Raw genomic sequence first — 13,089 nt, forward strand, 5'->3', positions numbered from 1 at the left:
GGAATATATTTAATATTTTAGATAATACTGCTCTTCAAGTTAGATCTCCCATGCTAACTTTCAGTTTTGTAGTCTTTGTGGTCAAAACATAAATGCTTCAAATAAATCAGAAAAACTAATTTTCTCCTAAATGTTAAATTTAGAAGCACACAAATTCCTGAAATTTTTCCAGTGTTAAGGTTGCTTGCTGTTTACTTAAGAACACAAAAAAATCCCTTGACACAGAAATACATGTTCATGCATTCTAACTTGCAAGGATTTAATCTCCTTTTAGAGGTGAAAAAGTAATAAAAGGTAAAAGTAATAAAAGGTAAAAAAAATGTGTTTTCTCCTTCAGACAAAACCCTTTAGAAATTAATTGATTTCATGTTTCTATCTCAGTGTTGCCTGATAAACAAAGAGATCATCTGGACTGTTTGTTTTTGGAACAAGTGGTCAGTGGCACTTCATGAGGAATACTTAACTCTTGCAGGCTGTGCCCAAAGATGGTATTTCATTCAGAATTTGAAAAATATTATTCTATTTTCTGAATAATACCTAGGTACAGCTGAGTTCCTCTGATTACTTCCTAGGAGTTAATAAAAAGGAAGTATTTAAGTTTGTAAAACAATGTTTTAATATTTTACTTCTCTTTAGAGAATTTCAATGGCTTTGTAAAAGTAAAGGGTTTTTGATTTGCATAAAATGCTAGAATCATAGACATGTATTGATAACGTGCTTTCTAATAATTTATGTAGACACTGAACAATAAGACTGTGCTATATTGAAAGTACAATATGACCGATTTATGATGGAAGGACAGCATGAACCCCAGTGACTAGTTACCACTGGAAAGTTGACAAAAGAATAAGAAAACAGAGATAAAGCTGATTAAAGTTGGTTGGGTTGGTTTTGGTTTGTTTTGGTTTTTTGCATAAAGTTTCTTTGGGTTTTTTTGGTTCAGATTCTAATATTTAGAGATAAGCTGGCAAACAGTTGGATTTGATTTAACAGTTGGACTTGGTGATTCTAAAGACCTCTTTAACCTCAATGATTCTATGATAAATTTGTGATTATGAAGGAGAGATTTGGCTTTGTTTCATTATTTCCATTTTTCCAAGTTAAAATTCCGCAAGGAAGAGACCCATTTCTATGGCCAGTCAAGCTACATCATCACTTGTGTTAAAATGTGCTGACATTTTGCAAAGTGGCTTAGTTACGATTATGAGAACAACTAAAACCAATTACTAATACCTATCAGATGATGGTTTCCATGTTGCAAAGCCAAGTAAAAACTTACGGAAGGTAGGAGTGAGCTGTATGGCTAGTGAAGGTCTCTCCCAAGAAAGCCATTAATGTATCTGAGAGAACAGACAGAGGTCAAAGCTGAGAACAGAAAAGTCCTGTCTGATTTGATGGAACTGTTCAGTTACTCGGGCAGCTAAAAATCACAGTGTTCTGGCTGGTTGGGGTTATTTCTGCTTCTCATGGTCTGTAAGTAGTCTTTGGATATTGGCATTCTCTTTTTGTGAGGTCTGAACACTATGTTCTAGAAATGAGCTTTTGGAATTACTTTTAATTCCAAAGACTTAATAGTCTATCATTTTGGAAGATTTATTTACCCCATACAAAAAATAAAAATGTAAATTAAAAAAATGCTTCTAAACTTCCTGGAATTGCTCTGAGTTGTCACCATCTAAGGAAGACTTTAGATTATATGCTTTATAAAGGCAAATGAAGTTGCAGTCTAAGCAGTGCTATGATTCTTCTGAGCAGTGATGCTATTGCAAGGGATAGAAAGGATCTCTACTTTTCTGCAAATGTTGCCTGCAGCAGTTATGAAGAAAATAGTGGCAGATAATGGCATAAAGGTCATTTTATTGAAAATAAACTGCATAGAAATTGGTATAGATATCATTCCTTTCACTTTCCTGAGGCTGTGGGTAAACACTTGACGGTAGCATGAGTTACAGAGGCTGGGATAGAATGATTTTTACAAGTTTTCTTTCTTTACTAACTGTATTTGTTAACCCAAAACATGCAGGTTTTCAAATTATTCAGCATCTCTCTTTATCTTAAATTGTTTTAACATAACAAAGCTTACATGCTAAACCAAATTTTCAGGCAGGTAGTAAGTCTTATACTTTTAAACTTTCTTTGTTCTTTCCAACTAAGCTTAAAAAGAATGTGCCTATTTTCTAGTATGAATACAGACAAGGACAGGAAAATTAAGACTGTTTATCTGTCTTTAAAAGAGTATTTACCTTTTTTTGTATAGAGTAGTCTGTGAGCTTGCAGAACTCCAGTATTTGTACTTGTTTGATAAAGTATATTTTTGTCATTACAGACTAACTAGCAATCCCTCCTGCTTTCACACAACTTCAGATTTATCTGTTAAAAAAAAAAAAAGCCAACAACGAACACAGCAAACAAAAAACCCATACAGGAAAGGGCTAGTTACAGCTGGGAGTTCAGATGCAATATATTTTTAAATAGCCTCAAGCTACTTTGGTTTGGACCTCATCTTTTGACATTTTTCCTAAATGGTTAAATCTTAGAGCAATTAAGTAATGCAAAAAGTTAAAACAGACTAACTCTCACACCCAGATTATGTCTTCTGCTTTACCAGCAAGTGGTGAGAGCTTGGTGATTGATTGTTTATTTTATCTCTAGGCTTAAAAGTTTAGGACCCTCATGAGGTTCCAGCCAAAATCCTCCTTTATTAGCATATAATGAAATAATAATTTCTTAGTGTTTCTGGACAAGTACAAGGCATAGGTGTCAGGGACAGAATACTAATTTTGCTGTTTAGACTTTTGGCTGAAGGATAGATATGAAACAGTACAGATATCAGCCACTCTCTGTCATTAGCATGCTTTATTTTTACTGCTTCTCCATGTGTCTTGGAGTATGTGTAGCCTGAGTGTGGCAAAAAAAAAAAGGCACTTCCTTCTGCACACCTGGAAAGAGTAGTTTTCCTAATCAGGGTAGATACAATTACTTAAGCAGCTACATAATCTTTCTTTGCCAAAATAGCATCACCATTGTGTTTAAGACTAAGTTCACAGTGTACAGGGCTTAGGTTAGGGATGATGTTTCTTTCGTCACTTGGAAAGATGCCTTTTTCCCAAACTATATTAATGTAAGTAGCTTCAGCATGTACTTCCTCCACTGCCCTATTGTATATACTTAGGGCAAGCTAATAAGGGGATTGGCCCTAAACAGCTCCATGGCAACTTACTATATACTCTGTAAATAATTACAGAACTAAAAGCTGGACATTTACTAATCATAGCTCGAGTAGCATTAGCAAATCTTAAGGGGTATACCTGTTGAATATTTTAGTTAGACTGCCTTGGGGCTCCTTTTTTTTGCTCTTAATTGCTCAAGAGTTTAGGGAAGACAGAAATGCATTACAACGTTTTATTTTTGTATCAAGTGCAACATTGCAAGGAACAGATAAAACTCAGTTTACTAGTCCCATCGTATACAGAACTGAAAAACGCATTCTGCCATGCTGTAGGCACTGTGCGTAAGAACCTGGTCAAAATTTCAGTGCAATTGTGACTGGAAGAGCAAAGCAGTGCTATTATTGTTACAACTGTATGTATCCCAGTGTCATTAATACATTTATGGTAAAGCAGAATGGCTATCACTCCAGTGTATGAGCAATCCCATTAATTAGATTTTACATCTAAAACAGCAAGCAAAGGAATCAATGCTAATCACCTTAATGAGGTGAGGTAACAAACCCAGTTTCAAGAATATGTTGAGCCAATTGATTACAACAGAAGAAATTTTAAGCTGAAAATACCTGGTTTTATCTAGTAGGGAGAACTGGAAATTGGGCAGTAATAGGTGGCCCAAGGAATTCTGCTTCCTAGCTTTTGCTCAGTCTTCATCTGTAGCACTGCAGAGGCCTTCAGCCAAGAAGTTTTTCATCAAGCTACTAGCAAGTGTAACTGACCACCATCTATATACCTTTCTAGCTGTTAGTTCTGGAACAAGTCCTTGCATTACCACTGTTTGAGACAGGCACTTCTACTGAAGGTAGGTATCAAGTTTCTTCTTGATGTTGTCAAAGGAATCCACTCCCATATAGTCAGCTTGGCCCTGCTCCCACCGTTCCTTGCGTTCTTCTGAAGATTCAGTTGGTAATACTGGTGATATTGATAAGTGGGACACTGCATCTGTAACCTCTGCCTAAAATGAAAGGCGGAGTAAAAATACAGAAATACTTTGCGTAACTAAAATGAGCAACAGGCCATAGAATGGGACAACAAAATAGATGTTCTCATGCACAGCAGCAAACATTGACAATGGGCAGGGATTGTGCAGCTTTTCCTAGCAAAATAACAAAGCAGAGTTACAAAAGTTAGCAAGGGGGGAAAAAAAGGAAAATGTAAAGTTTAAGTTCTTCATACCTCTCTACAGAAGCCACAAGAGAAAGCCAGAGTATAGACCAAGCCCGACAGCTGCAAATAGTTTGTTAGAAAGATGTAAGATTCCCAAGAGAAAGCACATCTTAACAGATCAGTAACTTTGGTCTTAGAAAGGTTGAGAACTTAAACTGGCCCATGTACTAAGCTAAGAGTAAGAAGTCTGCAGTCAGATGCAAGCTACTAAACTCTGTGAATGAGAACTAGAGTTAGAAGCATTACTTTGCCTTTCATAAGTAGTGGGATTCATCACTGCCAGTTTAGGTAAGTATTGATTGTCTAGTCATCCTAGGCTTACCCAAATCTGTTTCACCATGCAAGATTTGTATGTACATATTTGCATGCTGAACTGGGGTTCTTCTGCTTGAGAACCTTATTAGCTGCAACACATTAAGCCTTAGGGCCCTTCTCTGTATATACTGAAGAGGTTACTACAGTATAACATCTGGTGCAACATTAGCTACTTAAACAGTTTGTTTTAGGCAAGCATATAGCTATGTTCAGGACCACTATAGCATGCTTCTGTTCTGTAGTATTTATTCCAGGCTTAGAAGAACAAACCCAGAATACCCTGCATCCCACAAACTAAACCACACCCATGCTTTGAGCTAAACAGAGGGAAGGGAAATAGGTGCAACCTGTATGGACGTACAAGATTATTAAAGCACATACCATGTTTACACCTGTAGTAATTTCTTTAACAATTCCGTACTGTTCTAGTAATGGTAAAACATCAGCTATGTAGGTATCCCACCACTTGTTGAGGAATTCTGGGTGAACTATTTTAGGGTCATCCATGTTGCCTTTTATGCTTTTTGTTCTGGAGTCATATGTATAGTTCCATGGCTTGGTACTTCCCAGGAAATGCACCACTTTAGTATTTGCACCAAACCTGTTGGACAGAAAAATTTAGAAGCCACAGTTTGTACATGTTCCTAGAAAATTAAGTTCTGACTGGCTGACTTTTTTTTAACCTGCAGTTTCTGCATTTGTCCAGAAAACAGAAATATGTATATATTTAGGAAGCTAAATGATCAAACTGCCAAACTACTGGGACTGGAAGCATTGCTATACAACAGAAGAAACGCAAACTGAATTCTACATTATACTAGTCAGAATACAGCCAAAACCTAATGGTCTGGTCTATTTAAGTACTTACAGCCAACCCAAGAGTGATGTTCATAGCTCAGGAGAGAACAGTCTCAAGCAGCCGTTGCAATCGGAACTGATTTTAACAGTGAAAAAGATTCTACTCCAGAGTCAGCGAGCTGGAGAGTTAGGCATTACAAGCATTATGTAGAGAAGGGTCAGTGTTAGAGTTAGTCTTTCAGTTTACAGCCCTATAGAAAAAGATCATTGGAAGGCCCTGCTGCGGGAGGACTGTCCCTCTGCAAAGTAGTAGCTTTGTATAACCTAGGCATTTCAGAGGACTTCTGATCTTGGTGCAGCAGGGTCTTGCTAGACAACCACTCTTAACTAAATATCCTTAGTTTAGCCATGGGTGAGCTTGGCAGCAGGTTGTTTTTGTTTCTTTTAAAAACTATTTTAGCTCCATTTTCCATATGGACTTGTAGCTTTATCCCAAGTGTTATCAGTATGTTCTGCATTAAAAGTATAGATGAGATACAACTTTTCTCAAAGACCTTGACACTAAAAGAGGCAACACTCATTCCATTCTTCTACCCTTCCAGAACTAGATTTCAGTTTTGTGAACAAGCAATATCAGTCTCTCTAGTAACAGCAACTGTCTCACCTAGTTCGGTTCCTATCACATTAGGATTTCTTCTCAACGCAGCGTGACTGAAATGGATAATAATGCCAAAGTAGTTTCTCTAACATTTTATTAAGCACATGCTAGTCATTTGAACGGGACTCAGGTGTTTAAGAAGTTTTATATATGGAGATAATATAAATATGTTTCAAAAGCTGTAGAATATTCAAACCAAGGCAGTATGCATTTTGGTGGGGGGTTTTGTTCTACTGTAAGATCCTTGACAATATTTAAATATTCATGTTCAATGTTTTCAACATAACACAATGAAGACCTATGTGTGTGTGAAACAAGGTCAAGTACTTGAACTAATTGCAAGAAAAAAAGTGTCTTCAATAGGTCAGTTATTGGGCTTTAACTTCAAACTCTGTATGTAAACATTTGACATAAGAGGACTATTTTATTAGCTGTCACAATACTAAACAGCCCAAGTTTTCTTCACTTTAGGCTGCTGCTATTCTGAAGAAACTTGTCATTGTTCAAAAATCAAAGCTATTTCAGCTAGAGAATGCCTAAGTGTCATGTTACACTTGGGGCAAATGTACAAGTGTACTCTTAGTATTCTGTCCACTTATGACCAGAGAAAACAGTTGACAGATGCCAGGCTTCTACAATGTTTTCAGTATCTGCTTTCTAGATCTGCAATACTTTCTTTTGACATTTAAGCTCAACTGTTAGGAAGCTGTATGTCCACACTGGCCTCAGCAACTAATCTGTCTTTCCCCATCTCCCAGAAAAGTCCTTCATCAATGTTTTGAAGTTAGAGAGCATTTGTCATGAATTGGCATTTTCCTTTGGAAAAAGGATTACTGAGACTGCTGTGAAATCTAGTCTCGCTGTACAAAGCTGCGAAAAACTTAGCTATTGCTGTCAGTTGGTTTAAATTTCACTATATTCCAACTGCTGATTATCAGAAGAGTAGCTGCTGATCTAACCAAGGGACGTCGTTCCACCTACTGAGCAGCAAATTTTACTTAAAAGGGCTGCATTTCCAGCATTGTAATTCAGTTAAGCAACTGTTTCAGTCAGTTAAATGCAATTTTTGTCAGGAGGCCCCAGATCCAATTAGCCTTTTGTGGCAACAAGGTAATTTGTAAAATTAAGGTCATGCCACTTATAGCTAGCCATGGAAAGAGGACATATGTTACAATAGATGTTAGCTTATCAAATCCAGCTACTTAGTCATTCTGAGGCTTGCATGTATTTCTTTAAATAAGTGTTCCAATTTTAGCACGACAAGATTCCAAGTGGTATTCTGATCACAAGACATAGTTTGGTCTTGAGCCAGCAACAGTCCTGCTTATGCTAGCTGCTGCTTTAGACATTAGTAACCTGATGTCATTCAGAGATCAGACTGTTTTTATGCAATTGGTACTTTCCCTCCCCCTCACCCCCAACTTCTGCAGCTCTTAATAGATAAGAGTTTCTGTGTAACCTTTCAGGTTCCCTTGCTTCCCCCCCCTCCCCCGTGCTGCTATAACACTGAGTAACCCTGCCTCTGACATACAGTCTACTTGCATGCCAAATCTAATCCTGCTAGCTAGGGAGGATTCAGCTTTCCTCACAGAGGAAACATGCAATGGTATGATGGTTGGCCGTAGTCTTTGTTTCATCTTGCTATAACTTCAAGAACTGACAGAGAGCTAGAAAGACTGTTGGGAGAGAATTCTAAGCTTTATACTGGTCTTTGTTCACTACACTTATTTGAATGGTATGGATTGATTAGATGAACTGTAACTACTGGTTGTTAAATACCCTAAGTTACTGGAATGAGGAAAGGCCAAGTTATCTAAGTGGGAACAATACCAGTGATGGGCTGAAGTTCAGCTCAAGCTGATTCGGGAGTCTAGTGCCTTTGGTTAGAACTGTACTAGACCATATCCCACATTGAAGGAGTGGTTCTGCCATTTGCAAGTGACCTGTCAAATGTGCTTACTCTAAGTGAACTTCAGTGTTACCACCAGGGTGATTGGTTTAAGCTACAGATACAACTATCTCTCTGCACTTATCTTGAGCTGATTCATTTGACTTAGATTAATTCAAGTTTTTTTAAAGAGAAGAAACTATTATATATTCAGTGACAATAATGGTCTCATTTTAGAAAACCTGTGTAAGCTCACATTGTGCCTGTTCATTCCGGTACAAGATATTAGTTTCTGTAAGCTCTGAAAGTCATCTTAAAATTGTGAACTTACGCTTTAAATGCTGGAAGGTAGGAATATACAGAAGTGCTGCTCAAATTATAAATAAATGGTAGATGTTTGCTCATGTCTGTTGTTGCCCAGCTGCTGAAGAAGGTGTTTAATAACCCCTGATCTGCACCTAAAAGAGAAAGCATTAATAGGCTACAAGCATCAGATAGCTGTTTGAGGATCTTTTTCAGTCGCTTCACTAAGTAAGAGCTGCTAACACAGCTGTCATGTCCAGTAGGAGTTTGGCACAAAGCACTAAAGTCTATTTGTGAACAATCCTGTAAACCTTGCAGCATTTGAAAATCCAAATAATACAGAGAATGAAACAGAGAGTATGTGTGGGGTTACTTCTGGTAAAAGAGCAAGCTGCTCACAAACTCTGCTATTCAGTTTCTTTTACAGCTGAAGTTTAAGCTGTATGAGGCAGCAAAAAAACCCAGGATAACCAAGTACTGTTCAGCTTCAGGAAAGCTGCAGCTCAGAAGATCAAGTGGCAACAGTTAGTTTTATTATTTATTTATGCTCAACATCTCACTGCCAAAGTTAGGCTATCAGTGGCCTGTTAGACATGCAGTCTCAGATGTATCTACCTACACAGTGATCTGATAAGAAAAGCACATTCAGTCTTGGTGAAAACTCTAGTAAAATTTTATCAAATCCCTTAACAGTCAATAGGTGTTCCTAGTTCTGTACTAAAAAGCTACTGACTAAGTGAGGGATAATCTGTGTCGGGAGGGGTCACCTCTTAGTCTGCAAGTGGAGGTTGTAACAAGGTTAAGTGAGCCTGAAGTTGTTTGGTATCTTAGCAGTAGAGTAGCTAAAAAAAATAAAATATATAGCCGCTGGGCCAAGGGAGACTAGTTTATAAGCAGCTACCAAGCAGTAAACCCCTATTCATTTATATCCATTAATTCTTTATTGCAATGAATGTACTTAGTCATTAAGTGATAACAGTTCCCCATATAAAGGAAATTGAAGGGAATCCCTCAACTTTCATTAGCTGTATTCCTTTCCCCTATAACTGCATTCACAGGTAGCATTGCTAAAGAGCAGGTAAATGGATAGCTTAGTTAGAAGAGACAATGTTTTAATATTTTCTCAAGCAGTCAATCTCTGCTAACTCACAAAGGTTCTTCATTGGCCTGTGATTGGATTTAGGGCAGTATTAAGGCTTACACCATCAGTACTGTTAGAGCAGAATTTGCTTTTTGCAACTGAAGTATCTGGGCATAAACTTAGATGTACAGACAGTACACTGACAAATATAAATTCTAAGTATCCTGTTACAGCTGTCAGCATACATGCAGATTGCAGAGTGAGAAACTGCCAAGAGACTCAGTCCAGTAATTTCAAGCCTCAGACTTCCCTCAATCCATAAAGGAAGGAAAGCACTTTTGAAGAAGTTGGGTCCATCACAAGGGGCAGCAACAGTGTATTTAACTTTACAGGACTTTGACTCGGATTGTTTGACATATTTGGGTTTTCTTTTCAGATTGCATGTATTTGTGCCAAAGCAGACACTGACAGCAGCATTTGGCTGTCCTAGTTCAGATTCCAACTGTGGCCTTGTTGTATAAACTGAATCTTAGACCTAAGATGAAAGAATCGGGCAGTACTTAAATTAACTACATATCTACAGATACAATCTCGCTGTATCATACCTTTATACGTAAAAGCAAGTATTCTGGATCCCAGGCTAAAGAGCCAGAGGATTGTCAAAGCAATAGCAGCATTATTAAGGTATCAGTACTACCAGATTTCTTTTAACACTAAACTTTTCTTTCCCCTTCACTGCTTTTAGATGGTAGAGTTATTGCATGACATATTATTATCTAGAAAGGTGAAGTTCAGGTAGACAAAGTAGTTGTCTACATAAGTGGTCATCACTCTGCCATTTCTGGACAACAGCATTACATAGGAGGCATCTGTCTGATGTTATAGACAAGAAACATTCTGCAAAGTCTTGCATTCCTTAGTTACTACTACTGCAGATAAGGCACTTGCAGCTTGACTTCAACTACACATAGCTTGGTAGCTTGTTAAGTTTTCATCTCTATGTCCTGTTAAAAGCAGTGACCCTTCACACAGGTCCTTCTCTTATTAAAAGTTTCCTTGAACATTTTATTACTGTCTGGGTCAATATAAGTTTCAATTCCCTTTCTCCCCACTAAGTTCCTGCACTCAGCAGTAGCTTATACATGGCCTAAGTCACCATGGTCTCATTACTCTGATCAGTGCCACCATTTAATAAAAACTGAGTAATTTTAAAGCTGAAGTACAAGCTACAATCCTAGAAATTTGGTACTTGACCCATTAAATCACTGTTTTTGATGTTAAGTGCTGCAACACTTACTTTGCGTTTAGGACACTGAAGAAGTTTCATCATTGTGTGGCTTTGGCTTTCAAGTCAGAAAGTGTATTGTGGAAGCAGTTCTAGTCTTTTAAAGGACAGGGGCCAGTCAGCAGAAGATGGAGTCTGCTAGCAGTCAAGCACAAAGCCTGGAGGAGACAACCAAGTCTCGGATGTTCCTGGAGCTACTCAACAACCACTTTGCACAAAGGTTTGGGTTCAGGGTTTTTTTGGCTGGTTGGTTTTTTAGAGGGGGTGGGTCAGGAGGGATGGTGGTGTTGTGGCTTTGTGGTGTGGTTTGGGTTTTTTTTAAAGAAATAATTCAGAACTATACTATTGACTTTGCCATAGCTGGTGATCAATTTGCACCCAATATCTGAGAGCATTCACAAAAGCTACCAACCACTAACTTGTCAGTAGCAAGGCACAGACCCTTCATTACATTACTTATTTTCACTAGAGTTTATTCATATGGGAGCATTAAGCATCCAGCTGTGACTAATGTTCTTTAGAAGGCCACACAGAAGCGTCCCCACAGTAACAGGGATTATTCTGCCGACCAGGAGTGACGTCTGGAATTTAATTTTCACAAAGACCTGAAAGGTAAGTCAACAGGCTGGCTCATTACCTTCCATCAAGAGTTCCATTTTACTGTCTTAACAAAATTTAGTGACAGAAGACTGATATTCAGAAGTCTTTATCTGTAGCAGTCTCCAAGAAACATATGCTTTTACTGCAATGGTAATAAATTTAGGAGACTTACAGAACAACAGAATTTGGCTCCTCAAACTTAAATCTGGTACAGTGGCTGATCCCAAGGGACCTATAGTGGGAAGCAGCCAAGGCTAAATGCACCTGATTGGGAAAGAGACAGTTGCCACCTTATAATGACAGGAAGCTATCACATAGCACACCAAGAGATAGTTGTATCTTTGCTTGCTTCTCTGAAGCTGCACTCAAGTTGACCAGTACTGTTTTTCCTACAGTAACTTGAGTTACCATAGAACATTCAATCCTTGAGTGTTAGGAATACATGAAGCATAGTACTGCAGTTTCATTTGCTAATGCATGCACTGTGCTTGCTACATCTTAACGTTTGTTGTTACCTGATTGTATACTGCTAATGCTCACAGCTGCTAGTTTAGCGGCCAAACTTGGGGATTTATTTTTAGTTCATGAAATCTGAAATAAGTAGTTTTACTACATATTGTAATGATAGCCTCTGTTTCTGTGAAGGATACAATTTTTGTGTAGTTACATCGAATTGAGAATTCTATTTTACAGAGTCTCCATGACACATATGTAGTTACTGAGACATCCTGACTACTGTTACCATTTTGGTCTAACTTATATTGAAATACAAATTAATACATACCATCAAAGCTGCCTTTCTCTGTGGCAAACTGTAACAACTGATGGTATGTTTCAGTGGAAGGTCGGTAAACAAAAACTCCCGAGTTAAAACAGTCAGGCCATCCTGGATCTGGTGCTGCAGACAGCTCTTCTCTCTCAAAAAGCTCATCAATATTTGACAAAACCTAGTTGTAAAGGGGTAAAAGAAAAATGTTTTTAGGTTAGGAATTGTGGTGTCATGTTAATGGATTTTGACATCAACCTTAAGACATGAAAGAAAGTTCCTATATTGATGCTCTTGTCTTATGGAGGACAGTACTTTATGGAGATAGTCCCCACAGACTACATTACAATTAATTTAGATTAAAAGGCACACACATTCTTAAAAGTCACTAGTCCAACTACTAAAGGCTTCTATTCCTCCTACTCTTAAAGACAACTAAGAAAAAACAACCCACAGAAAAAAATCCAACAACTCCTAGACTAGGTCATTAAGAGGCACCATGAGACACAGCCACTTACCATTGTGTCTGCATCCATGAAAACACATTTTGAAAACTGTGTCAGTTCCCAGCAGTGAAGCTTTGTTAGTGTGACACCCAGCTCAGGTCTTTTCATTAATGCCAAGTGTGCTGAATCCCCACTATCCAAGACGTTTACCAGTATGACTTCATCAAAGACTTTTTCCAGCACTCTCCTGGGAAAAGAGTCAATTGGCAAGATTTAGTTCTATTGTTACTCCAGCACAAGACCACATGACAGATTCCATAGAGAAGTGGAATAACAGGGAACCTGGCAGTATTTCTTATTCCACCAGTAAGATTTGACTATGCTGGAATGCACAAGTGCACCTGTCTGCCTCAAAATTTCTAGTGTGTAATGGGCGCATTAGGGGAAACAAAGAAGTTTGTTTGGGTTTTTTTCCTTCTAGAAACAGGGTATTATTTGACATTGCTACCAAATCCAGTAGGTCATGGCTACGTAGTACAAAATTTCCACAAAGGG

The 13,089-nt window shown here is 38.0% G+C and overlaps 1 protein-coding gene across 1 annotated transcript; it reads right to left on the bottom strand.

Moving 5' to 3' along the window:
* Nucleotides 1–3,388: 3,388 nt before the first annotated feature.
* On the bottom strand, nt 3,389–12,853 carry GYG1 (glycogenin 1). Its single transcript, XM_009070962.1, has 6 exons — nt 12,607–12,853; nt 12,107–12,269; nt 8,385–8,511; nt 5,091–5,310; nt 4,404–4,454; nt 3,389–4,182 (listed from the first exon to the last, which is right to left on the bottom strand). The coding sequence occupies exons 1-6, from the start codon at nt 12,700–12,702 to the stop codon at nt 4,021–4,023; spliced, it is 819 nt and encodes a 272-aa protein (XP_009069210.1). The 5' UTR covers nt 12,703–12,853; the 3' UTR covers nt 3,389–4,020.
* Between the last annotated feature and the right edge of the window lie 236 nt (nt 12,854–13,089).

This window comes from Acanthisitta chloris, unplaced genomic scaffold, assembly GCF_000695815.1.
Source record: "Acanthisitta chloris isolate BGI_N310 unplaced genomic scaffold, ASM69581v1 scaffold5470, whole genome shotgun sequence".
Lineage (NCBI taxonomy): Eukaryota > Metazoa > Chordata > Aves > Passeriformes > Acanthisittidae > Acanthisitta > Acanthisitta chloris.

What these genes read in the sequence shown, in the direction of transcription:
- GYG1 (XM_009070962.1), bottom strand. Translation starts at nt 12,702, where the DNA reads ATGAAAAGACCTGAGCTGGGTGTCACACTAACAAAGCTTCACTGCTGG. An exon ending in TACCTTCCAGCATTTAAAGC is followed by an intron (nt 5,311 to 8,384) that starts GTAAGTTCACAA and finishes TCTGTCCAACAG; the next exon opens with GTTTGGTGCAAATACTAAAG. An exon ending in CTTGTGGCTTCTGTAGAGAG is followed by an intron (nt 4,183 to 4,403) that starts GTATGAAGAACT and finishes CTTTCATTTTAG; the next exon opens with GCAGAGGTTACAGATGCAGT.